Source organism: Triturus cristatus, chromosome 3_2, assembly GCF_964204655.1.
Source record: "Triturus cristatus chromosome 3_2, aTriCri1.1, whole genome shotgun sequence".
In the NCBI taxonomy this organism is placed as follows: Eukaryota; Metazoa; Chordata; class Amphibia; order Caudata; family Salamandridae; genus Triturus; species Triturus cristatus.
In genome coordinates, this window is record NC_140584.1 from 990318598 (window position 1) to 990346593 (window position 27996).

The 27996-nt window shown below is 43.0% G+C and overlaps 1 protein-coding gene across 1 annotated transcript; it reads left to right on the forward strand.

Annotated features, from left to right (window-relative positions):
• Positions 1–356: 356 nt before the first annotated feature.
• LOC146858949 (DNA-directed RNA polymerase II subunit RPB11-a) lies at positions 357–26408 on the forward strand. Its single transcript, XM_085649600.1, has 4 exons — positions 357–518; positions 4407–4496; positions 13030–13204; positions 26096–26408. Exons 1-4 carry the CDS (start codon positions 466–468, stop codon positions 26129–26131), a joined length of 354 nt encoding a protein of 117 aa, XP_085505726.1. The 5' UTR covers positions 357–465; the 3' UTR covers positions 26132–26408.
• The last annotated feature ends 1588 nt before the right edge of the window (positions 26409–27996 follow it).

The window sequence follows — 27996 nt, forward strand, 5'->3', positions numbered from 1 at the left end:
AGGACTGTAATAAACCATAACTTGTAGTCTTACTTCTATGTCTAAGAATAGTCGCGGTATTTGGTTTTCAATATTTATTCATGCTTAACTTTAATACATATATATCGGAACATGTACGTTTCTGGTTTTCCTCGAACTACATTTAATAAGTGTGATACTATAGCAATGCAGCACTACATTTTCTATGCGATTAATATTTCGAAGGCATGACCAGTCCGTTGTCAATTGCAGTCTAGGTAGTATTCCCTATTCAATATGGCGCTCGCCCGAGCTTGTTCTCCCTATTAACCTCCCCACCACTGTTTCAACATGGCCTCCATATTAGCGTGGTTGTGCTTGTGCGGCATTTCTGTTCTGCCTTACATGCCCCGGAAGTCCTCCAGTTTATTTGGTGCTCGTTGTTCGTGGAGTTCCATTTCATTATCCTCTACCCCTGAACATTGAAGTGATTGTCAAGCCAGCATCATGAATGCGCCACCCGCATTCGAGTCCTTTCTACTCTTCGAGGGTGAGAAGAAGTAAGTATCAGCATTGTACTTGCGCTTTGGAACTTCACCACCAATCTCTTCCGAATTTCATATAATCGGTCTAACAGCTAGAGAGGCAGATGCAGCGGGAAGTGGGTACAGCAAAACGGAAGCCATTTGAGCTGTTTTAAGTCTGGTGTGATGTGGTCAAATTTTCTAGATCCTGTGATGAGCCTAGCCGCTGAGTTCAGTGTAGCCCTTAGCAGCGCTAGCCTTGCTTTAGGTAGGCATGCAAGATTAGCACTTCCTTAATCTAATCAGTAGATTACTACTGTACACTAAAAGTCAGCTGGGGCCAAGAATGGTTCAATTTTTTTAATCTGTTCAGATGATAGTAGGCTTTCTTGGTGGTTGCACTAATATGGCCTTGCATATTTAGATGTTTGTCCAATGCGATACCAAGTGGTTTAGTAGAGTCGATAACGTGTGGGGTGCAGTTGAGAGCGGTGAGTTGTATAAGGAATTCTTTTATGGATGAAGATTGTTTATGGGTGGGCGATCAAAAGGAATTCAGTTTTGAGAGTGTTGAGCTTTAGGTTATTATGGGTTGACAATTGTTGGGTTTTTAGTAGAGTGTAGAGAGTTGATATCAACGAGTGAGGACGTTTTCAGGTGAAATTGGGTGTCATCTGCGTAGATGTGGTAAAGGATGTTGGATTGTTTCAGAATCTCAGTTAGCGGATCCATGTATGCGTTGAATAATGTGGGTGAGAGTGTGTAACCTTGAGGTACTCCAGTTGGGACTGGGGTGATGCCAGAAAGTGTTTGATTAACTTTATTTGCGCCTGGTTGTGAAGAAACAAGGCAAACCAATTTAAAACGGGACCAGATAGCCCCATCCTATTTTCAAGAAGTTAACTTAGGTTGTCCTGTTTTACTGTGTTGAACACAGAGGAGAGATCAAGGAGTATAAGCAAGCAGGGTACATTCTGATCAAGCGATCTCACAGGATCATCTACAGTGTGACTTATAGCCGATTCGGTGCTATGACCCGTTCTGAAGCCTGATTGGCATTGGTCAAGAAGCTCATGTTGTTCAATGTGGTTGCTGAGTTGTAGGTATACGCATTTTCCAAGTAAATTTGCTAGAGTCTGGATTTTAGTGATTGGACGTAATTGTTGAGGTCCGACAAATCTGCATTAGGTGTTTTGGGGATTGGTGAGACCTGGCCTATCTTTAGGCAATCAGGAATCATGTCTTGTCAGAGGGAAGCATTGATAATGTCGGATCAAAGCAGTAGTATGGAAGAACTAACCTCTTTGAGGTTGGCTCGCAGTGGATCTATGACATGCTTGGAGGGTTATATTGATGTTATTGCTTTAAATATATTGTCTTTATCCAGAAATTAGCATTATTTTTTAGCACAATGGCCAATGTGAGGGGCTCGCAGTATGTGTGTGACTGGGAAGAAACTGGGCTAGTCCAAGGAAGGTAGAAATGGGAGGCTAATTGTAATTCTGATTCAATCCTTTTTGTCTTTTCCATAAAGTAAGCAGAGAAATCGTCTCCACTTGGCAATGACCCATTATCACCCGATTGGAGGTTAGCTTGGCAACAAACTTGTTGTTTGATTTAAAATAGTTTTGTGAGTCTGTTTTTGGCATTGTCTAATTGTATCATAAAAGGGGGGACAGAGGGCGCTTAAAGGTCCCGCTTACTAGCCCCGGGGGGATCATGGAAGCAGAAAAGGTATGCAGTTCTTTAGAGAGAGAGAGGATGACGTAGCTGGGTCGGTCTACTACCCTGATCCTATGGTGGAGACAGGGAGTCTCCCAATTTGGGAAGTGGGGCCCTCACACACCCGGCTGGGTGTCATGCTTTATCATAGGGCATGCTTTTCGTCAGGCTCTTTGCCGGAGATCTTTTTATCCTAGGCTGTCGGTGCAGTGCGAGTATAGGGCCTTGTGGTGTAGTTGTGAGTAACAAGTGTGCAGAAATAAAAAGGGGTTCAGTGGTGCTCCAGATCCAATTTAATCAGCGAGCCCACTGGTCCCAATTATAAATGGAAATTGTGAGCCACCGCTGAGATTATGTCCAGTAGTGGCTACGAATTGGAGGTCAACATGTTTCTTGCCTAGTGTGTCTGGGGGATCACATGGCAATTTTTCAGGACCAAAATATGTATATTCTCTATTATCTAATTGTATCCCGAAGTATTTTGCTTTTGATCTCTGGATGTGTTTGTTGTTTGAATTTCAAGGAGTGCTTGAGGGGTTCTCCAAGATCTCCAGGCAAGCCTAAGATTACGTCTTTCCTCATTAAGTTTGCCACTGAACCAGGGCTTGGAGTGTTTGATATGAGTTCTTTTTTTTAGCTGCTTCGGAGCAAATGTGTCAAGTACGTTTGTTTGGAATGGATGTAGTGTATGGTAAGGTCATTCACATCAGTCATATTTGTGGAAAGAGGTAGACGCTTGTTGCTAATGTAGGTTAGGTCCATTAACTTAATATTTCTCAAGTCTCTCAACCACTGTTTGGGTTTAAGGGATTGTCCCTGTATAATCAGCACATTTTCCAGGATGAGGAAGATTAGGTAATGATCTGACCAGTCACATGAGGATATGGATTCAAGCTGTATTATATCATCCTTACTAATGATTAGATCAAGAGTAGCACCTCTGTTGTTAGTTGGGCCTTTACAGGATTGGATAAGGTTGAGGTCTGAAAGGAAAGCCTTGAAGGTGTTAATAAGGGGGTCATTTGAGTCATTCCAGTGATTACTACAGTGGTTTACAAAAGTAGTTGCACAGTCCAAGTGGCTCCTTTGCAGATTTCTGTCCGTGTAACACCCAGAACGTCAGCCCCAGAAACCACATCTTCACTCATTGCCCTTCCAATAATTTTGTCTGATAAATGGATCTTAGCCAAAGAGTATGCTGCTGAATTAGTCTCTCCTGTCTATCTTCTTAAAGTAATATTTGAATCTGTACCATTTTCCTGCACCCCCTAAAAGACGAACATGTGACCTGATTTTCTGAAGGGTTTAGTATGTTCTAGATGTGCTAAAATTGCCCCTTTCACATCCAGATAATGTGGAAGCATAAACATTCTATCGAATTAAGAGGTTCAGAGGGAAACACCTAAAGGAATTTCACACCCAAAGTCTAATCCCATGGGGAAGAAAACGTAGTACCACGATCTAGATTTTGCAGAACTTCTCAGTATTCTAAACCAGGGGTTTCCAAGCTACGGCCCGCATGCCACATCCGGCCTCATACAAGATTTTATCCGTCCCGCAGCAACTATAATAATATTTTAGAGTCTCTAGGCCCTAGACTCTAAAATATTTCACAGACATTAACAAATAGGCATCCCAAAATAATGTGTAAAATCATTTGTTATACTACTGCACCATTCCTGAAGATCAAAACAATTGTCTACAAGCAATAGAACATCAATTATACGGTTGCGTTGTTTGAATGCCTTTGTGATCCCCTTTTGTCATTGGTGTACATTCTTATTCCAGTTTACTTTTTCAATAATTTTATAAGGCTTGTAGTTTGAGATTTATATGTAACATTTGGCAAATTTATAATTTACAGCGGTATACTGGCAATCTAATGTATATTTCCCAACTGCTATAACAGACTCTCTGGCAAGAGTGTGAGGGAAGTTTTCCTTATCGATCAGTTTTAGAGGTATGTAGACTATTTTGCAAGCTACATTTCACTGCAGCTTTTACCTTTTCACAGCACTCATACAGTGTAAGTTCCATTATTTAAATATCAGATAGTCAAGAGATGTTTCCCAGACTTGTTTGCTTAAAGTCAATGCAAGAGTTTAAAGAGGCGGCTAACACAACGTGAAAACTGGGACATTTAATAGGGTTATCAGTGCACTGTTTTTAAAAAAAAATTGGTCTTTTTCTCTTACTGCGTAGGATTACAATTACAAAGGATACGAAAGTACCAAATGCCTGTTTATTTACTCTAAACAAGGAAGACCATACGCTTGGGAACATCATCAAGTCGTAAGTAAAACAGTTATATTTTTCACACTTACTACAGCTGTAGTAAATGAGCCACTTAAATGTATTAATGCTGCAAACCACCCTGCAAATTGTTGTTCTTGAAAATATGTGGCACATGCCAATTTCCGTTGATAGTCCTTGAAGAAATGTGCAGTTCACTACTGACAAATTGTGAAGCTGCTCTTCTGACTCAATACAACTCTTGGGGGGCACCCCTGTAACTGTAGGAACCAAAGGAAATTACTGTTGAACTGGAAAACAATGTTTCCTTTGTAAATGTTTTTTTTTACGGAATCAGCACCTAAAGAAACGCATAACTTGTTGTCCAAAAGAGTCCTCAGTGGAAAGATACTCTACTGATTTGATACATAAAAGACAGCACCGTATTAAAAGTGAGACCAAGGTTTTTGGCTGACCTGACTGGAGCAGATGGAGACCAAGTTCATATTTTAGGGCTGAATTTTTCAACCAGGACATGGCTGCTGTTTAACCGGAGTGGAAATTAACTTGGGCAGTGTCTCGATCATCGTTAAAGAACACAATGAAAGAGTGTCATCCTCATATGGCATTAATTAGCAGCCAAAGGGTTTGGAAGACTATGTTTGGGTGGGGAAGTTGCAGAACGTGTGATCTGTTAGACTGAAGCAAGGGCATTGGCACGTGGCACTACAATATCAAGATGACTGATAAGTGTGTCTTGGGATTCAGTGCCGAATGTTGCCAAGAAGTGCCCTGATGGAATACCTTGCTAAAGTCACTTGAAAATTCCGTTTCTGTCGTACGGTTAGTGTCTAAACGTGACTGAGTGGAGTCAAGTAGATTGCTGGATTCAATGAAAGAACAATCTGTTGCCTAACTTCTATTTCCAGATTCTTGGATGAAAAAGAAAGTAGTAACATGCAGTGATTCGTTTTTAAGAATTGTTTGATCTGCAAGAGTATTAAGACTAGCTTCTTAACATTCAGAGGCAATTGTAGCAGATTTAAGTGAAACATTTCAAAGAGAACTTAATACAAGGCATAAGACATCTGAAACCTTAACTAAAATGTACGCAGGAAAGGGATCAAGACAAGACCTTTAATTAGTGGTGTAAATGGAGGTTAAGTGAACCAATAGAAGTTTGTTGGAATGACGGATGGAGGACAAATGGACAGTTGTTTCTCCTGCCCCAGATTTAAAAGTGCTCTCTAAGTGTAGGTAGCAGGCTCTTTGTATAGTATACCAAAAGAGGTATACTGTGCAAAGAGTCTAGGTATTCGCTTATGAGTGGACAGGGGCTTGCTCTAGCAATCCCAAGGTGCTCTTTTATTGGGTAGTGTGGTTGAGCAGCCTTAGGCTTATTAGAGAGGAGTGTTAGACATAAATGGTACACACAATTCAATAAGGAGATCCACACCAAATTATAAAAATAACACACATTTTATATATATTTAGGCACCACAATCGGGCAAGTAAGTTTCCATATAATGATATTTGTATGTTTGAAAAATCAAGACTTAGTGCAATTTCTGAAGCGGTAATGTTATCCTATGAGGGAAAAGACATATACTGCACACAGTTACTTCAGTGACTTACGGGACCAATCTCCTGGACCTAAGGAGTATTAAGAGGGTCATAATCACATGATGTATGTTTGCATGGTGTCATAGGTTTTACATTGTCCATCATATCAGATGAAGGCTGTCCATGATGGAGGCAGTCCAAACCTGTTGTGTTGAATTGATATAGCAGTTTACAGTGAGTCTTTTGTGACATATGGTGTAGGTGAAATGGGTGGTGTATAGGGTTCCCTACCCTGTCCACTTTGGGATTATTTAGTGGTAGTTTGATTATTTGTCACATCAAGGTCGATGTGCTGAGTGGTGACTTATATGACTTGATTTTATTTTATTTTCCTTTCTTTAATGTTTTGAGGGGATTCTCTCTCTCTGTGGGTGTTACCCTGAAGTGTTGCTGCCTTCTACTTCATTGGGTGTAAGTACTCTGACTTTGTTTTAGGTTGTTTGTGGAGCACTGGGTGTTTTATACTTTCAAATTCTTTTTTGGTGGAGGTTAGGTTGGACACAAAACTATATGTGCATCCTACATGATAACTTAGCCATACATTTGTTTGTTCTAGCCCTGATGAAGTCTTTGGCTATCACCATTAGACGAAACAACTGTTGGCAAGAACTGTGGCTGTTGGTTGTATCATTGAAGAACTGATGTGTGTTTTGAGATCCAAAAAGTCTTCCAAAGATACAAGTTACAGAATAAAGATCAAGAACGAACACTTGAAAATAACTATTGCATGGACTTATGCTTTGGATTTATAGGATTTGCTCAGGAAATTGAATTTGTGTTCAGATTATAAGTGTGTGTAGGCATGCACACACTAAATTGACAACGTGGGGTGGTCATTGTTTTAATTTCCTTTGATGCAGTTTCAAATGAATTTACATTTCTGATTACGTAGTCACATAACCGGGCGCACTTTATACTCCACTTCCCTTTAGTAATGTTGGTTGTTCTAAAATGACTATTGTAGTATAATTTGTTTTTAATAAAATGTTATTTGGCAAGGCAAGAATTCTTTTGAAAAGCGGAGTTAAACATGACAATAATTAGATATCTTGAAATAATCCTTCTGTAGCCCCCCTGGCAGTGTTTATTTCCTAAAGGCGTTTGCACGTCCATTATTGTGCAATCCTAATCCTAGAATTGTGCTTCGAAGTTCCTGCATGTTTAGTGCTTGGATCGAGTTACCTTTGTTGTTCTTCTTGAGTTGGCCTCCGTGCAGCCTGCCCAGCGAGCGCAGGGAGGAGCAGCCCACCTCCACGTCGCTGCTCATGTCTGAGTCTCTCCATATCTGTCACTATCCTTGCGCTCTCGCAATATGATACCTACTTTCTTCGGTAGCGGCGGTGAGGTGTACGTGATCTGGTATCAACGTTAAATTCTAAGAAACGCAGAACAAAAAAAAATGAAACCTTTTACAAAACCTGTTGTCTCTAAATCTCACAATTTTACACATTTTAAATATTCCTATGTGCCTGCAAGGCGTGCGTTAGAGTTCAGCTTATAAAGGCATTATAGGCCGACAGGACGAGCGAAAATACAAACATATATACATCCAAGGAGGTGGTCAAACTTCAAGCTGTATGTATCCAAACGCAAGCTATTAGGCGCTAGCAGTAAAAGACCAGGTTGCAAGCGAAAGAGAAAGCACGGCGCGTTGACGTTGTGTGTAGATAGTAACCTGACCCACCAGGAATGCAGCTGCCACCGTGCGCACCGCTGCTTGCTCCCGAGAGCAAAACACATTGGGAGTGAACATTGGAAAGGAGGTGGGACATGCACCTGCCTTTGGCAATTTGCATGCTTTCATTATTGAAAAAGAAACGCAAAGGCCTGTCCAATGTGTGGGAGGAGTCAGACCCACACGGAGAAGTTTAGAGTGCTCACAAGAAGCATCCCATAGGGCAGCGCATGTGCGCTGTGCTAGGCTCTACCTAAAAACGAGGCGGGAGATCAGAAGAACAAATTGGACATAAGCTACCGTAGGCTTATGGACCTGTGTAATTCCCTTGCACCATATTGAAAACAACAACTTGAGAAAACCCCAAAACAGAAGAGTAATTAAAGTAACAAAGATTGCTAAAATGTATCACTTTAGAGCGGCCTTTGATACGTTCTCGACAGCCACACTTCCTTTTACAGTGCAGCTGCCTTGAATGTGTTGACTGCCACAAAAGAAAAGAAAATGATGCTGGTGAAACATTTCCTTTTCCCTGGGTGGCAGCCAAGTCAGGAGGCCAAATTCCACAGCTACCCAAATGGCCAAAAAGTGTTGTTTTTCATGCCAAAAATGTAATATCTCCATGTCATGGGGCCTTTTTTCGTCTATATCCAGCCATACAAGTGAGCTACAGATTGTATTGGGAGTAGTGTGGGATCATACAGTAGTAGAACATTTGTTGTTTCAAGTTGTATTGCTCTCAGTTTTGTGTTCCAAATGTTAGCCAGTGTGCACCTAACACATTTTGTTAAATGCCCTCTGAATAATATTATAATATGGGTAATCCCAAATTCAGAGGTGTATAAAACCACTATTCCTAAACTTCGTATCTTGTGCACATTTTAAAAAATGCATAGGTTTCCATCATGCCCATTTTTCATTCATTAGATTGTACCATATGAAATGCTGCATGATTGTTACAGAATGAAAAATCATTATAAGCTGCAGCTCTGTTGTTGGCTCTGGGCGTTGAGCATTTTTGGACAGCCAACAAACAAACAATTTATTCCTGTGAAGGGTCTGACTGACGTAATGGTATGCTACTTTTATAAATTGGCAATCGAAGGAAATCAATTACAGACGAAAACCAATTGCTGTTTTTCGTTTGTATTTAAATTTTTCTTTTTGTGTGCCACGGTTTGATTTTTTTAGTAATAATATGAGCGATCTACACAAGTGACCCCTTGCTGATTTTGGAATTGTCTAGTTTTCAGAAATGCAGATATCTGGGTTCATCCTTGGGTTTCACACCAGTTTCCACTACAAACTGCAAATGGGTAGAAACCACGGAAAATGAGCTAGTGTTTTTCTTTTACTACTATGCATGTTCCTAAAAGGTGAGAAGAAGGTGATCTTAGTGCAGCAAACCTTTTGCTGATGCCACATCTAGGGGAAAAAAATACGCTTTCTTGCATGGAACTTTTTTTTGCGCCATGAACAAAAATAGCTTTTCTCTGTTCACTTGTGGGGGGTCCACAAACCATGGGTACTTTAACAATCCCCAAAATGTGGATGAAAAGGGACGTCAAATTGACTAGAATACCTTTTGTGGAAAAAATGATGTGACAATTTGAGCACGAAGTGCCCCAAACATCCAAAAAAGGTCTTGGCACTACGGGTGGAAAGCCTCCGCATGGAAGGTTTAAAATATCAAACGAAAATAAATAACTGTTTTTATGTCGTGGCTCAGTTAGCGCACTTTCACCGTTGTAAATGGGTGTTAACCTTGATGTGTGATCGCAATAAATAGATTGACAGGTAAATCAGGAAAAATGATTGGCAAATCCATCTTGTTAATATATTTGATGTATTTATGACTTTCAAAATCAGCGGATATTCAATTCTTTAAAGACAAGTATGTATACATATTCAATAATATTGGCAAATGCTTACCCTTACCCAACCCACACAGATTGAAGAATAAAAGAAATCACTAAATTATAGTAAAACATGCCATAACATAATTAAGTATCGGAATAAGACCACTACTGATATCCTAGCTATCTACAATGGTTATTTTATTGCTACTCTAAACAAATATGCATCGATCGAGGTACTTGTCTATAGACAACATCCCTGTTGACGGTCAAGGGACTTGTCTTTAGCCTAGCTGAGTATAGCTATTATAGTTCCATCAAAGAGGGGTAAGCTGGTTCGTGCAATGACCAGTTTCTTTGATCTGCGATTAACAGGACTTAATCCAGCTTACAGTAGCCTACTTGAATGTAGAGGATCGACGGGTTGTCTGCCGATCTCAGAGTAAGTAGTCTTAGTGTATCCCAATGTTTGTTATGGGAGAAATGTACCCATCAGAAAGAACTTAGTCTCCTTTTTGAATCGTGGACCAATATGTGATTCTTCTAATATTCTGTGGGAGCGTATTCCAAATCCATGGTGCAGCTCCCGTGAACGCTCTATTGTATGATCTCTTCTTACGGAAGAATGCTGGTTTCAGTAAAAAATCTTTAGATCCCCTGGAGGGTATACTGCCTCCCAGCAACGTAATTTTCTGGGCCAGGTCACGTGGAGTTTTGTGGTGTATTGCCTTGTGTGTGATGCATGCAATCTTGAGCTGTTTTCTTGCCTCTTGCGGCAGCTTACTGAGCGCTTTCAGAAGTGGCGTGATGTGGGCAAATTTTTTTGATCCCGTTAGAAGTCTGGCTGTTGTATTGAGACACGCTTTTAGGGGAGCTGTAGAGATCTTAGGAAGCCCTGAAAAGGTCACGCGTCCATACTCAATTCTTGATATGACCAGTGCTTGAACTGCCATTTTGAGATCATCTGACTCGATAAACAGCTTAATTTTTCTGAGGTAACTCAGATGGAAATGTGAGTTTTTTGCCATTGTGTTGATGTGGGTTTGCATGTTTAGTTCTTTATCCAGTGTGATTCCAAGAGATTTGGTGGAGTCTACTAGAATCGGGGAATCGTTTAGCGCAGTGATCATCTTGGTCCATTCCTTAATCCTGGCTGAACTTTTAGGAGGGGAGATCAGGAGGAATACGTTTTTCTTGCGTTCAGCTTAAGATGATTGTCACCTATCCATTCGACGGTTCTCTGTAGTGCTTGGTTCATTATGTTGATCTCTTCTGGTGATGACAGCTTCATATACAGCTGGGTGTCATCTGCATACATGTGGAAGGAAATGTTACCCTGTTTTAATACTTGTGTTAATGGTTCAGTGTTCAGGTTGAATAGTGAAGGGGATAGAGTTGATCCTTGTGGAACCCCAATTTGAATTGGAGATGGGACAGCTTATTGTTCACTAGGAATCTTTGCGATCTGTTCTCTAGGAAGGAATAGAACCATTTCAAGACTGTTCCCGATAAGCCCATCCTATTCTCGAGGCGGTCTAATAATTTGGGATGGTTTATGGTGTCAAATGCGGACGATAGGCCAAGAAAGACCAGGAGATAGGTTCCATTGCGGTCTAGAGCAAGCAGAGCGTCATCTACTATGTGCAGGATTGCCGTTTCCGTACTCTGATCTGAACCCTGATTGGTAGTCGTTTAGTAGCTTAAATTCAGTAATATGTTGATTCAGTTGTTGTTGACCACGTTTTCTAGTACTTTGGCTAGTAAGGGTATGGTTGTTACCGGCCTAAAGTTGTTTGGGTCCGAAGGGTTCTCAGTAGGTTTTTTTTAAGAAAGGGATGACCTGCCCAGTCTTTAGACAGTCTGGGAAAGAACCTTGGGCTAGTGAATCATTAATTATCTTATTCCAATAGGGGATGACCATGTGAGGGCCAGCATTTAGCATGAAGAGGGTCATTGTAGTGGTTATTGGGTTTCAAGGTTAGTAAGGTTTTGGTAATGTCATGTTGGTCATATAGTTTGAAGTCTGACCAATGAGCATTATTTTGGGGCATTGCTTGTGCAGGTGTGTCTGTATTCTTCCCTTGTCTATTCCTTATATTCAAGGATTTGTCAGCAGTATTCTTGAGTTCTCTCTCCAGTGAGCTGGCTTTGTCGGTAAAGAATGTTGAGAAGTCTTCACAGTTCAATTCCGATTTAGAAGTTAGTAGGGAGGATTTGGCTAATTTGTTCGATTGATCTTTTAATAGTTCGAAGAGTTTTCTCGGCCTGTTCTTTGCTTTATAAAGCTCATTTAAAACAAATAATTTTTTTTATTTAAGTATGCTTTTATAGTAGATTTTGTCTGGACTTTCTTAATTGTTTTAGGTGGGGGGATGATGGACTTGTCTCCATATCCGTTCTGGAAGTCTGAGTTTCCGTCTTTCTTCATTAAGTGAACTATTGAACCAAGGGTTTTTATCTTTGACCTGAACTCTTTTCAGTTGTAGAGTGGCTATATTGTCAATTATTTTAGAAACCGTACGATTGTAATGATCCGTCAGCTCGCTGACGTCAGTCAGTTCAGAAGGGGGTTGAAGTTCATTCTCGCCGTGTAATGTTAGACTTTCAGAGTTCAGACCTTTAGTGTCTCTAGCCCAATGCTTGTGTTTGACTGGTTGTGAGATTGTTTTATTTTTAGTGGATGAAACTTGGAAAGCGTTGATGTGATGATCAGACCAGTCACAGGGGACGATTGAGACCGAATGGACCGCGTTTTATTTGGATATGATCCAATCTAATGTAGCACCTTTGGAACGGGTTGGCAGGGCACAGACTTACACTAGTGAGTGGTCGGCTAGGATATCTTTAAGAATATTGACCTGATTATTATTGATGTCATTCCAAATAAGATTGAAGTCTCCTAGGAAAATATAATTGGTGTGAGGACATATTGTATTGAAGACAGTAAGAGAAGTCGCAGACAAAGATCAAATTCATTTAAGTACAACACGGTAAATATTAGTGATGCCCTTGCTATAATATGGTTGGTGGGGGCTCTTGAAATGAAAGCCTGGCTTAACTTTGATGTTTTTAGATTGATGGGGCAAATGTTTTAATTCCTTAATTTTAAAACACAGTTTAGTATATTTAAGGAACTGAAAAATTATTCACAGGGCAGTGTTCTCAGTAGCTTAGAATGTCAAAAGTGTTTTGACATTCTGCCACAACTCTTCATAAATGTGGTATTTATTGAAAAAAAAAGAAAGCAAGGAAAGTAATAGACATGGAACTTGGCATCCATGCTTCATAGGACGGTCAAGTGTCATTTTGCAGTTTATGTGCTCCATGCATACATTTAATGCATTAAAGTTAATGCATTTGCTAACAGCAACAGGTGTCTGTGTGGGATCTTGGAAGAATCTTGCTTTGCTTGAATAATTACCTGTTTTTTTCCTTTCAGTCAGCTTTTGAAAGACCCCCAAGTGTTGTTTGCAGGATACAAGGTTCCACATCCTCTAGAATATAAAATCGTAATTCGAGTTCAGACCACTCCTGACTACAGTCCGCAGGAAGCATTCACCAACGCCATCACTGATCTCATCAGCGAGCTTTCCCTGCTAGAGGAAAGATTCAGGGTATGTATTTTGGTTTCTCTCCTTTCTTTCAGGTTTAATTTATTAAATAAAGTGTTTTTTAAATTTTTATTTAAGAGCTTAAATTGCAAGACAAAGTTTTTAATAATTATGTTGTTACTAAGCTGTCTTTAAATGTTTCACACAGTTGTCATTCTCTTCTTGGAGGAGCACTTGAATTCCAGTGGCATGCTTCAGTTACATTGCAATATTCTGCGTAATCTAGAATCTTGAGATTCAGAAGGGAACAAATACTCCCAGTCACTTTAGTTGAAAAGTAAGAAAAAAAAGTGATAAAGGAAAAAATTTAACTTTTAGTGAGAAAATCAGATTGTTTGGAAATCGTTCGAATTAAGATGCAAAGGGCAAAAGAAACATGTAGGATTAGGTTGCGGTAGAACCAGGATTGGGAATAAGGAAGCTAAAATGTCCTTAAGCAAGTTTTAGGGCAAGGGATATGAATTAGATTAGTGATGCATAGTGACCAGGCATAGATTTAAGGCTGTGACAGAGTAAGGGAAAAGCCTTAGGTCGGGTAATTCTAGAATAGTGCTCCTATTGAAACTAAGACCGGGATTAGATGGTCTCTTTTAGGAGTTACATTTAGCAGCTATGGCAAAAAAAATTCTTTATAGCTATGATTGGAGGGTATGCTATACACTTAAAGTTGATTAAAGTATACCTCACTAACAGTATTCCCACTTTTTTATGGACACAATCAAAAACATATCTGAAATCAGTCAAACTTGAAAGTAGAAAGTTAAAAAAAAAACAACAAAAAAAAACAATGCCGCTTTACTGAAGTGCCTCAAGCAACGCCACCTAAGGTGTACTGTGCTCATAAGCCTGAAAGGGCTTCATTTGTGCTTCAGAAAACCTCAAAATAATTTAAGAAATTATTAGCTGTTAGACCAAAAGTTCCATGATCTATGTTTCTTTTTAATAGCGCTGTGTTTTTAAATACTGCTCAAGTAAATTGTAAAATAAGACTGAAGCCGAATATGTGTTTATTTCATTGATGTGTTCCAGCCATTCAAATAGGCAAGTTGCTGCCGTCTAAACAGTATTGCAATTGAATGGACAGAGGTTTAGGAAACAAACTTAAAGAATTACTGCCACTTACTATCGCTAGACAAGTGGCCTAGCTCATACGAGTCCATACGTAAGTTGATCACGTATGCAGATAAAATTTGGAATAGTGATGTGATGTAAATTTGATGGTAATTGAATGTTCTGATATCTAGCTATCTCAGTGTTCTCTGGAGCGCTTAGTCTTCATACATTTGTTTCATTTATATTGCTTAGAGTATGGTCACTTTTTTTTAATTTTTTCACAACAGAATTTTATTGTCAACAGCAGTAGCAAGCCTGGTGCAACCAGCTTTTCCAGTAGCTCAATATACATAGTAGCAATAGTGATGTCGACTTTTTTTTGTTTCAATAAAACACAATTGAGAATCTGATAATATCAAACATATTACCCTTACAATAAACAGTAGTGCCAAAATCTAATGCATGCAATTCTCAGCTACACAGATTGGATAGCTATAGATTTACAACCATGTTTATCCCACATCATCTGTCAATTTATCCAATTTGAAGCTGTCGATATAGCTGGAATGGGCTCCAAATATAGTCCCCGATATTCCGCCCACCTCTTCCAGATCCTGAGGTGTTTTGGGGGGCACCCTCTGGCCATAAACACTGATAATTCCATCCCCATGCAAAAATCAAGTCCTTTCTTCCGTACCCCAACTAATGGTGGGAATGTGTTTTTCCATGCCTTTGCTATGTCACGTTTCGCCAGTGTAAGGCCTAGGAGTAGTAAGTGACTCTTCTATATGTTGCCCCGGATACCATCTGTAATGTGAAACGTGGCCAATCGTGGTGAATATTGTATGTCCCACCCCAAAACTTCTGACATACATGTAATTACACCCCATCAGAACTTCGAGAGTGCCGTACATTGCCACACAGTATGCAGGAGAGTACCATCTGTGGCTCTACAACGTAAGCAGAGAGGGGAGTCAATTAGCCCAGCACGCCAGAACCTGTACTAGTATAGTAATCCCTATGAAGGTATTCAAATTGTATGAGTCCTAAGCGTGCCGCAATGGCCGCGCTGCATGGGAACTCAAGTGCCTCAGCCCAGTCTTCATCATCTAGGGTGCTCAGATCTTCCTGCCAGGCCTCTCGTGTTTTGTTGAGTGTAGTGGGGCTGTTAGTCACGAGTGTTTTCGATATATCTTAGTGATCTTATGCTCTCCGAGTTCCCCCATTAATACTTTAGCCTCAATAGGATTAAAGTCAGGTATAACTTCCTGGTGTGTGATGTATGGGAAGAAGGCATGGCGGAATTGAAGGTACTTATAAAATTACGAGGCATATCATAATCTTGTTGTAGTTCCTGGAAAGACTTTAACGTCTGGCCATGGAGAACATCTCCCACTGTAGATATACCAATAGCCTCACAGCCCCAAAAGCCAGACAACACTGATAGATGAGGCAGAAGACCGTTGTGCCAGAGGGGAGCTTCCCTTGTTAATCTGCCTCACCACCCCATTTGATGCAGCGATTGTTTCCAGATCATGAATACCATCGCAGTTGCCAGCTGCAACAATTTGAGCGTCTGGCTTGTGTAGAGAATCGTGTGACATATTGTCCATCAACCAGCGTTCGACCACATATGCAAGATCACGTCTATCTCCATACCACCAGTCGTTCAGGATAAGGAGGTACAAAGCCGCATAATATGCCTGGGAGGCCGGAGTTGCCAAGCCCCAACAATAAGTAGACTGGAAGCATGTTCTCAGTGCCACGCGAGCTGAGCCTCCGCCCCAAAGAAAATGACTAAGAATTGCATTTAGTTGTCTAAACCAAATGGGTGGTATCGAGTACGGGTGGTTTTGAAGTTGGTATAGAAGGCGCGGCAGGGAGACCATCTTGAATGTGGCAGATCTGCCAAACAGGGAGAGTGGTGGATGCGACCAGGAGCGGGTCTGCGCCTTAATCTGCACCCACAACGGGGCCAAATTCCTTTCCCAGGATGTGAGCTGGGAAGACAAAAAGACCCCAAGAAACTTAAACCTGTCTTGAACCACCGTCACCTCGCACGCCCATTTACCCATTTGGCATCCACCCCGCAAAGGCCACAAGAAGGATTTCCAGGCATTCATATACAGCCCAGAGGTCTCTCCAAAGATCTGCACCATCCCAAGCAGTCTTGAACCCGACCTGTCAGGCCGCGTAAGAAAGAACAAAACATCGTCCGCATATAGTGCTATGTGATCTGAGATTTATCTGGACCATTCGAAACCGCGGATGTGTGGTGTCTATCCACCCCCAGCCCGCGAGCGGCTCTATGGCCAGTACAAAGAGGTAGGGAGGAAGAGGACAACCCTGGCAGGTACCACGCCCAATGGAAAAGGCCTTTGATGTCGCGTCCGGAAAGCAGAGGGAGGCAGTGATGTCTGTATATAGAAGATAAATGTACTTAAAGGTGGGGCCCAAAATGTAGTCTACTCAGGAGCAATGTTCCCTCCTAATATTTTTCCTCTGTGTGCGGCGGTGCAAGGTCCATGTGCGCTGCAACCAAGGCTATATGCGCCATCCAACTGAACATGCAAGCGAGTGCTGCGCTCAGCAATATAAATCTATGGCAATTCCCACTCCAAACTTCAGTTTACAACAAGAGCGAAAACCGGTGCATTACACACATATAACTCTATATAATAGGGTCTTGAGACAGTTTTGGAACATGGATTAATACCCTTGGGATACCTATTGCATTACAAATGCTTGTTTTAAATATGGCATCTGCTTTGGCTCAGGACAGCAGCATGGAAAGGCTCTTTCTTTATCTCATCACAGGGAAATTGAAAAAGCGTACACCATGGCAAGTATTTATTAAAAGTAAGTAGTTCTAAACATGAACTGAGAAACAGTCAGTCACATAACAAGAGCGACAACGCGTACTATGGATGAAATGTAAACTGCAAAAAATAAATGTTGTGTACAATACATGAATTCCTGCATTGTGCCCCAAAATGCTGCTGCTGATAGTTTAAAAAAATGTTTTATATAGCACAAACTTGGTGTGCTTTATATGAGCACCAGTTGCATTACAGAAATACACATTCATCATTTTTATTTTTTTTTAACGTATCAAGGATGGAGGGATTAAATGATTTGCCCAGAGTGCACACTTCGGCAACATTTTTCCTTGGAGGCTAACACTGCCTTTGGTTATTATAAAGGCATTTCAGAAGCTTTTCTGGAGGGGGAGCACAAAAAAATAAAATTGATTCAAGCCTGGACTCGAGCTTGGCTCCCCTGCTCCAAAGGCAGAAGCACTGCCATTATTCCATACTGTCTTGGCAGATCTGACCAGCCCCCTGACACTAACAAAGCAGGTAGAAGCTGCGAGCTCTGAAATGTGCAGCATATCGAGCCCTGCCAAGTACCACGCATCATGTGTTAGACTAACGCATTTCAGTGTGGTGGTCCGCATCACCGCACTGAGATGCATTGTCACGCATGATAGCGCCTACTCAGCTTTCCAGCCGGAGCGCTGCTTAAGTACCAGTGACTGGTAATTTGGTTTTAGCTGACAACACATTGCTGCGACAGGATTTGCAGCTTGGGGGCTGGTTCAGGCAATTTGCTCTGGCCAGTCCGAGCTGCCTACAATGTGTTTCAGTCACTCTGCGGCTAAAGTCAGTGACGTGACATCGAGACTGAGTCTCGTGACTTAATTTGACTGTCAACAGCCAAGGCCCGGGAAGCACGCAGATTCAGTTTGTACAGCCGGTAGCCCTCGCGGCCCTCATAAGATCATTAGGACCTGCATGTCCGCTGAAGGAGAGTCACAGTGCAGCCATGAATGCAGTCGGAATGAGACCGCCAGCGCTGCTCACATAGCTGCCAAGGTTTCAAATTGCTTATATGTGACATTTTTATAATTTCAGGGTAATTATGAGTGACATTCAATGACTGTGAGTGACACTTTCTCGCAAGCAAAATTCAAGCTGTGAAGATGAGGGAAACATATAAATATCAGAAATGGCACCCATTTGAGCAACGAGAAATGCTAAAAAGATCTTAAAACTGATGCAAAGCATCAAAAATGGAAGGGCACTAACAGGAATCTCATAGCTGGCAAGTTTTCATTTGCTTATGTGCGACATTTGCATGGTTTTAGTGTACTTATGAATGACATTCTGCTGACACAAGTGACCCTTCCCTGGCCCAATAAAAAGGTAAATATCCCAAATTACCAACTTCTGAGCAATGAGAAGCACCCATTCAAAGTAACCCAATCCAACCCAGTACATCCTAACTCCACTGACCGCATCAGGTCTTTCAGCATTAGAAACAGCAAATCCAACCCAGGGTTCAAATCCTACATAATTCCAGCAGGTCTGTCCCTGCTCAATGCACTGTGACCCTTTACATCGTTCAGAGCCAGCCCATCCAATTTAAAGCTATCTAGACACATTCACCAAAACCAGTGTGGCCCTGCCAGGTTTATTCTAGCCCCATTAACCCTAAACAGTACCAGCCTGGTCCTGTCCAGCCCCATTCCCAGCCTGAACATTCCAGCCCTGCGTCCTTCTGTTCAAAAGCCATAAATATTCACACAACCCAGCTAGATCAAGCCATTCTAGTTGCATGTACATCCACCAGAACCAGCCAATAGGGTTGCTAACAGGGTGTTCTGTTCTTTTATTGGCCTGACTAGTATATTAATGTCGAAGCATAAAGGTTTTAAATCCCTTAGGGCCTGTATTTTTACCTCATATCAGCGCATATTTAAAACTTAAAACATATGAGTTAAGCACATTAAAATGTGTTCCATAGCTGTTTTAATGGTCCGTGCCTGATAAAGTAAACAAATCAAGCAAAGCAGTGTTGAAATGAATACAGACCATCTTGTGTGACTTCCAGTTTATCATGTGTGGGTCTTTGAAGAAATTTAAAACATAATTTACTGGGAAAGCTGGCGAGGCTCCTGGCCTATCCCACTCCACCATGACACACTCACACCACAACTTAACAATGACAAGTGATTTACTGCCAGGATGGGAGCCAGGGGGGTCTTCATGGGCCGAGCGTGGCTGAGAGGACAGGCGGTGCTCTGCAGTGATGATTGCAGCGTGCATAACCTGTCTTGCTTCGGCCTGTAGGGCAATCCCTCACTGCTGCATGTTCTGGCAGCACTTTTAAACGCCTCTTTTCATACGGCCAGCATGGACTTTCAAGGACATTGGTGCAGGAATGGAAAGTGGATAGATGATGGTGCTTTCTAATTGCTCAGCAAGCGCACAAAATGCGACGCTCTTATCATGCCCAATAGACTGCAGCCCCGCCAGTCAACACCTATGGGCCTGGGAATGCTTACATTCTTGTGGTAGCCGCTGGCATGTAACGGAGCGGGGGAAAGAGCCTTCCATGCATATATAAACAAAGCTTGCTGAAGGCAGCAGCAAAGTGTTATGCCCTGCCTTTTCTGAGGCAGTTGCAGAGTTGAGAGTCAGTGCGTGCACACTCGAAGAACAGGGTAGGGGGTCTCAAGTTCTGAGCGCCAGTGTCCAAGCGCATAGTGGCTCAGAAAAGGGCATCTTCCGCACCACTGCAGCTAAGTGCACAAGGGCGCCAGTTCCTCCTCATCTCTGCAGTAGGTTCAGAGAAGCAACACGGCAAGCAGCAGAGACAGCAGCTCGTCTTTTCAAAGTCAGAGAAAACTGGGATACTTGGGCTCAGCTTCTGATCTCAGAAGCTGTGTCATGATCAGACTCTTTAACATCAGCAGCCCATTCGACACAGTGAAGGGACTCTCAGCAAGCGCCGCCCGTTGCCTCCGGTCTGAGATTTCTAACGTGCCCGTAACAGCTGCTCTTCTGTTTTAGCTCTTCAAACGTGCCACCACTGCACATAGCACTTCACCAAGAAAGTGACAGTTTTACCACCGTTCCACATCATGTCGCTATTCAAATTGGTTTGAGGAATGGGCACTTGGTGGCCTGCGCGCTTTGCAAGCGTGTGCGCGTGCTGGTGAAAGGCCCCATGCGAGGGCACGTGCCTGCGCATGTTAGAGGGAACTATGCTCAGGAGTGCGTAAAGGTAAGTCCAGCTAAGGGAGTCGAACGTCCTGTCGATGTCAGCCAGGAGGAGCGCCGCCGGTTCTTCAAGGCGATCTACTGTCGCAATGGCGTTGTGTACACGGTGGATATTATGTCGTGTAGCGCGGCCTGGCATAAAGCCGGCTTGGTGCTGACCATAGCAAGGATTTTGGCCTCCACATTAAGAAGCAATATAAGAGCGATATGAGGCGTGGTGTTCAGGGGGTCGGCCGGGCTTTACAAACACAACTATCTCTGCATGGCGCCAAACTCTTGGAAGGCAATGGTTATCCAGAGCAGCATTGAGTGCTGCTAGATATGGGGTATTTACCTGGGACTGGTATTTTTTGTGAAACTGCACGGGAAGCCATTCGGGCCTGGTGCCTTTCCCAAGCGCAGCTCGGAGAGCGCGCTCTGGAGTTCCTCAGCCGTTATTGGAGTATCCAGTTCCTCTCTTACCGAGTCGGCCGGGGCTCGTGAAGGCATATCCTCTATGAACTTGTAAATAATAGAGGGTGAGAGGGTCTCTTTAGTAGCATATAAATCTGCATAATAACCTGTAAAGCTTGCCGCGATTTGTAATGGATCGGTGAGTTTCTCCCCGGCAGGACTGGGAATACTCTGGATTGCTAAGGGACAATGTGCCCGCTGACAAAGGCGATGTAACAGTGCACTGGATTTGTCCCTCCACTGATGTATGCTGCTGCAGGAGGCTAACCATGTCATTCTAGTCTCATCCCTCAATTCGCTGGCATAAACTTGTTGCGCATGGAGTGATTGTCGGCGCGCAGTGCCTTCATCCCCCTCTCTGCCCCAGCACTTCAGATCTATAAGCTGGGCTTCTGTCTGTGTCAGCTTCTCGTGGCGCTGCCTACGCTGTGCCGTGCAGTATGCAATATCTACCCCCGAAGTGTTGGTTTCATGGCCTCCCACAGGGTCTCGGGTGACTCTACTGTCCCTGCATTATGGGAAAAATAATCTGAGATGGCAGCATGTATATGTGTTCTGTATTGCTCGTCTTTTAGATGCCATGGCGACAATTGCCAACGGAAGGGGTGTGTCTAGAGTCTAGCTGCAGATCTAACTATACGGGGGAGTGATCAGAGAAGCCTCTAGGCAGAATTTCTGCTGTCTCGAGTCTATGGCTGTGGGTTGCAGACATAAAGACATAGTCTATATGGGAGGATGACCTGTGTACACTAGAGAAATATGTGAATCCTTGGTCGGTTGGGTGGAGTCTCCTCCAGGTATCTACCCAATCCATCCCCTGCATTAAGGACTTCAACTTTGACTCCCATGTGTCCGCTGGCCTTCCTGTGCTGTGCCGTCTATCAGTATGAGGGCACACAATGTCGTTCCAGTCACCCCCGACTATTGCCAGACCTGGCGGGATTTCTCCCCACAATTTCATCAGGTGTTCTATTAGATTCCATGCCAATGGTAGGGGAAGCATATATACTACTTAGAACGAGCGGCTTGCCATATAGTGTACCTGCGCCCATGATGTATCTACCCTGAGGATCAGACCATGTCTATTCATGAATGAAGGGGACTCTGCGGTGAATCGTAACTGCCACACTCGAGAGCCTCTAGTAAATCCGGAAGGAAAAATCTGGGCGTATCCATATCGTGCCAAGCATGGTGTCTTATTGCCCTATAAATGAGTTTCCTGTAAAAGCAAGACATTGGCTTCGTACCGTTTAGCCTGGTGTAGTACGGCCCCTCTTTTGATGTTATCTTAGAGGCCATGGACATTCCAGCTAACAATGTGAAGTTGCCTATCGTAAGTCTCAGTCAAACCTGATGGTGTGGTTTGCGGTGATATGTCAGTAGGAGATGATGCATGGATGGCATGATTTTAAATGAGATGTTGCATGTATGATGCGAAGATATGGCACTAAAAACAAACAATAACTTTCCCGTACCCCACCCCCATCCCTCCCACCCCAATACCTCCTGAACATTGAAGCATCTGACGTGGCACAATGGGTGACCCAACCCCAACGGGGGTCAGGTGCTACCCCCTTCCAATGGATCCCCAGAGAAATTTCCTTGTAAATACAAGTGTCTTTAAAGTCAAGGGATTGTGCCGATAAAAGTAGCCCAAGTAACAATGCCGTCGGTTGTTGTCATTAGGATGCTGTCGTTCCAGGTGTATCCTCTGTTGAGCGTATACGAGACTTGCTACGAGTCTTGAGCGTTTCTTGAAGCGTGACCTACGGCGTTTATCATTAGCCTAAGAGATCTTATGGCTGGGGCCCCCTGACTGAGTCCTTATCTATTCTAGGTGGAGTATGAGGCTTCCTCCTCTGGCGATTCGAAGAAGTGTCTCCGCGATTTGTAGGACACCCGCAATCTGGCCGGGAACAGCAGGGAGCGCTGGATATTAAAATTCCGCAATCGAGCTTTGGCCTCCACAAAAGATTGTCAGCGTTGTTGAACTAGCCTCGTATAGTCCGGAAATATCATTATAGGATAAGGGGTGCAGTTAAATGTCTCTTTAAGCCTGGCTTGTTGTAGGATAACATCCCTGTCTTTATAGTTTAGAAATCTAGCAATGATAGACCTGGGACTATCACCGGGTGGCGGCCTCTGCAGCAGGGCCCGATGCGTTCACTCTATTATGAAGCAGGAGGACAGCACACCAGAAGGAAGCTTGTCAGCCATTTGACAAGGAAGCCCTCCATATTGTCACCCTTGCAGCCTTCAAGAGAACCCCACGAAGCAGAGGTTATTTCTGCGTGCCTGTCCTCTGCATCCTCAACACGTGTTGCCAGACCCTTCGTGAGTATCTCCAAGGTGGACACTTTCTTTTAAAGAGTGGTCACTGTATCTTCCACCGTCGAGATTCTGGTTTCCGATTTAGTTATTTGTTGCACTGCATTGCGAAGATCCTGTCTGAGTAACATGACATCTGAGCCAACCGCTCCGATTTTGGCCTCTAACATGTCTCTGGACTGCGTTAGGGCTGCTAGTATAGCTGCATTGTCGGACATGGATGTCATCAGATCCCCTGGATTTGGTGCCTGGGCAACGGCGCCTGTGTATTTGTCCATGGTACTTTTCTTTGCCGTCGCGCCAGGGAGTTTATCCTTAGTCATTTTGGGAATGCTGGTAAAGGAAGCGTCCCTATGTGTACGTCGAGCCAGACCAAGGCAGTGGCTCGTTTATATAAAGTATTTGGGACAAAGCCACTACCATCTCCAATCACCCGGGACCAGCTCGAGCAGATTAAGTGATAGGCCTTGTCTGAATAAGTAGGTAAATTACTGTGGCGGGCACAGTCAATGAGCGGGGCCTGTAGGACGTAGTGGTGATTCTAATGTTACAAATCTGCCCCCTGTCGTGCCATCACAGCCGAGGGTTTTCTGCTCCCCAAATGACTACCTCTGCACTCTTAGCCGTATACATAGTGCTATGTTTCTGAGGATGTTGGGTATCCACAAGGCTGCACCTCTTCCCCCACGGACAACCACCAAAACAGATGGCACACTGTAAGCGGGGCCAGGGGGTGCTCTCCTGTACCAATACGGTCTCCAAAAAGCAGCAACGGTACCCCAACCGCCCCAATCCCGCCACGGCCCACCGCCTGTACTTGTAGAGCTGGTCTTGCAGGCCTGGAGTCTCACCACAGGCAGAACCCCCCCATCAGGAAGGGTCACAGCCTGGAATTCGTACCGGCCGCCCGCACCAATGCAGGCAACGCCTCGCAGCCCGGTATGGCCGCCGATATTAGGGCGAAGGGCGGTGTGTCTTGTAATAACACCCGCGTCACTGTACTTAGCGCCCACTGCCCGGATGAAGCAGCGGGCCCTATTTGTCGACGGAGGGGCCCCGGATAAGGTCTCCTGATCAGGGCGCCCCCCTTACTGCTTTCAGCAGCGCGGACTGAAGGCGACCGCACCGCTATAGCCACCGTATCCTGAACGCCAGCCGCCCACGTCCCCGGTGCGACGATCCATGCGTCACATCCACCTGCTGCTTCTCCTTCGGGACGCCGCACAGCAGCACTGCCACTCCACCAGTACGCCGAATCGTCCTCGTGGCAGTGCGTCACACGTCCAGGCGCTCCGTCTCCACAGAGTCCGGGATCTCTAGACCTCGGCAACGCCTCTGCTCTGGGACGCTTCGCCCACCCGGAGGGCGACTCCAAATAGTTTTTTGGTGGCAGCGGAGTAAGCATAATACCCGCACAGGGCAGAGGTGTACATTTAAGGGGCAGATGCAGCAGGATAAACGACAGATTTCTGTGGGCTACGGGAACTTCTTAATGGCACGTCCACCATGTTTGACCGCCTGGCCACCACGTATGGTCCCTCTTTCATACAAATAATCCCTCCAAGCTATGGAGTGATACTTTATTTATAATGTCGGGTTCAGTTTGCTAAGCCAAGATATAAACACAATTGGACAACTGTCCATATTCTCTCCTTTATCATCCTGTTAAGTGTCTTACTATGTGCACTAGGCACTAGACATACCACTCACACTTTGGTGGCCGCTGCAGTGCACACGCTTCAAGATTATTCTAAACCGGTGCTATCTTGACGAGTTGCTTTTACCTAATATAGGAGGCTCCTACCTAATCTCAGTTTCATCATGCAGCATCTATATAGTGTCTACACTAGAAACTGCTTTTTCACAGCCTGTGCTCTTGTTCCAGAAATGGACATTAATTTGATTTGTAACAGAGAGCATCCCGCTTTGGCACCCCCCAACTGCTTTCTCGGTCTTTGCAATAGAATATTAGTTACTAAACTTCAATCTAGTGGTCGAAGTGGGGGATCTCAGGGGCATTTGAAAAAAAGTTCCCTCCACTTTTTGTCAAAAGAGAACCGTCCCGGGTCGGTGGGATTCTGGCAGCTGAAATGCTTCAGCTGAAGTGTAAGCCAGAGAATCTCCTGTGTTGTGGAACCGAGGGAGGGGCAGACAGCTGAACAAGTCTTCGTGCCAGGGTGCCTGCTTGACTGAAAGAAATGTAAATGTGCACAACTAGTCAATCTGCAAATGTAAAGGGTGCCTGGAAGCTGGTATTGGCTTTAATTCATGGAATCACTTGAAGCTTCCTGATGACACACTTTTATTCTTTTTGATAGGTATTGTAAGAACTCTGCCAGCTAAGCTGCGAAGTGTGTACTTTTAAAAGACAGTTCTAGAAAAAACACTGCACTATGTATAGTTTGGAAACACTTTTATATTAAACCTTTTGTCCAGTTGGTAGCAGCCTATCTTATAATATGTGTAATGCAAGTTTAAAATAATGACTTACATGTTCACAATGCTTCCTGACACCGACTCGGACATTGTAGCACTAAACATACAACAGTCACTTTTTTGCACTGCATCAACCTGGATTCACTTCTGTGGCTCTCTGGTGCAGTGCATTAACTAATAGAGGTTTCATGATGTATGATGGTGCATTTCCCACTGATTAACTTAACTTGTACTTCATTTTCATTTAAACTGTGTTTTTTTATATGTAGTTACTGGAAGGTGAAAGACTGAAAAAAGTTGCAGAATATTTTGTTTTTTTAGCCATGCCCGCACACCCCGCAGCATCAGAATTCCCATACTTGTTTTAATGCACTGCGACCACTGCTTGAATTCATTTGTTGATATCGCACACTATGTTCTATAAAACCAGTGTTATTTTATGAAACATTGCTTTAAATAAGTGGTCACAGCTTCTGTCTTTTTTTTTGTCCTCCTCACCAGTGCTGATTGTCACAGCTAATGTTTCCCAGCAAAGCATAAGCATGTTCTCTTTTTTCAGGTTGCAATTAAAGACAAACAAGAAGGAATTGAATAACCGCAGCTTTGTTGACAAACTACACCGCATTGAATCGGATACATTCTGGAGGCTGACAAGCTGGACGGTGTAATTAAAGCCTGAAGGCCTAATGTATGGACACATCCATGTTTCCCTGTTTTCAAACTGGTCTCGTCTCTTGTTAAGACCCTCCCCTTTTTTGGCTGTTACTATGGAAATAATCGAAGACATCTTTGAATGTGTTCTTTCAAATTATGCTTGCATTACAGTTTTGCCGAAAGCATTGCACAATAAATGTATATTTTTTTTGTACATACTCGGTGAATGTATTACAATCACTTCTGTATTTCTCTCTCTTGTTACTTTGTCGCACACCAATACAAAAGCGATGCCATGGTGAATTAAAGTTTTTTGTAAGAAAGAACGATATTCATATTTATCAAACGCACTGGAAACTTTTTTACTACAAAGGTAATGCTTTTGTCTTGTGTCAACTACAGAAACACCACTTTATTTAAACTGACCCATCTGTCTCTAAGTGAAATAGTTTGCATAAAACCTACAGTGATGCGCTCAACAGAAAAGTCTTCATGTGCACACTTCATGTAATAAAAGGTGTGCCTCTTTTATTTTGCATGTACCAGTTAGTTTTAGGAATGGCCTTTTGGTTTTACTCAGTTTCCACCCTTCAGGCCTCTGTAGCCTCTCTTTTCATTAAAAAAACAAGAGTTGCACTACACTATTTTACATTACATATGCATCTCGCAAAAAGGCAAGTTTGGATTAAAGACATCAGACTTTAAAAAGAGAAATAAAATGTGATATTTCGATATTTAGTGCTTCATCAAGCAACCATTTTCAGAACACTGTCTGCTGTTTAACGTTAATCTGCATGACTAATTAGCAAAGCATGCTTGACTATGAAGCTATTCTTTTTTCCAACGTATTGGTGTTATATTTAAATAAGCAAGGTTTCTTTTCATTAAGCAAACAAAAGCTCTCCGCTTGTCCGTCAATTGGGTATAATAATGCTGTTTGGGCAAAGGATTCTCCTCATTACTACCAGTTTAATACCTGACTATAGCAATCGATTGCAAAAGTTTACGGATCACCTTCCTGCTCAGTGTCTGTCTTTTGAGCTGCAATACGCGTGGGGATTTTTTTGGTAACTTTTGAACTGTTTGAGCTAAAAAAGAAACCCTTAATGTTGAAATCTATCAATTACGCAGCAGAGGGTGACATCAGTGGCAAGTGTGGTAAAACTATAATTACATGGAAAATGCCACAACTGCACAATCGTGTTTTTCCAGAGTTTCTTCCTGTAAAAGACCAAAGAAGTAGAAGCCATGCAAACCTGAAATCGTAAAAGTGGATTTTCAAAGGCTCCCAAATCAAGTAACGCACTTAAGTCCACGACAGCGACAGAAAATTACCTCCTACTTGCAAAGTCCTGCAATCTAATCTTTTCCTCCAAGTCTGTGACTAATAACAGCAACATGGGGTGCAACTGCACAAGTCACGCCAGCAGGTGTACACAGGGGGCTTCTTGGGGAGACACCTACAGGGCAACTCAAGGCGAATAAACTAGGCACTAACCTCTTCCATACCTCTTTATGATCCAACTCAATTTCCACTGTACCTATGCCACCAACCAATGTCTTCTAATATGTTGCCATTTGTAACAATTGCTTGCTGAAGTGTGTGTCTGTGGCGTCATGTTAGGCGGATTATTGAACACGTGAATTAAGTAGCATTCCAAAAAGAATTTGGATCGGGCACAAACCTCAGGGTGATGAAGTTGAATATGTTGTCGGGTGCCACAGAGGTATCACTCTCATAACCCAAGGAATGTATGTAGTTACAAAATTCTCATGCGTTGGCTGACAACAGACAACGTCCCTCTG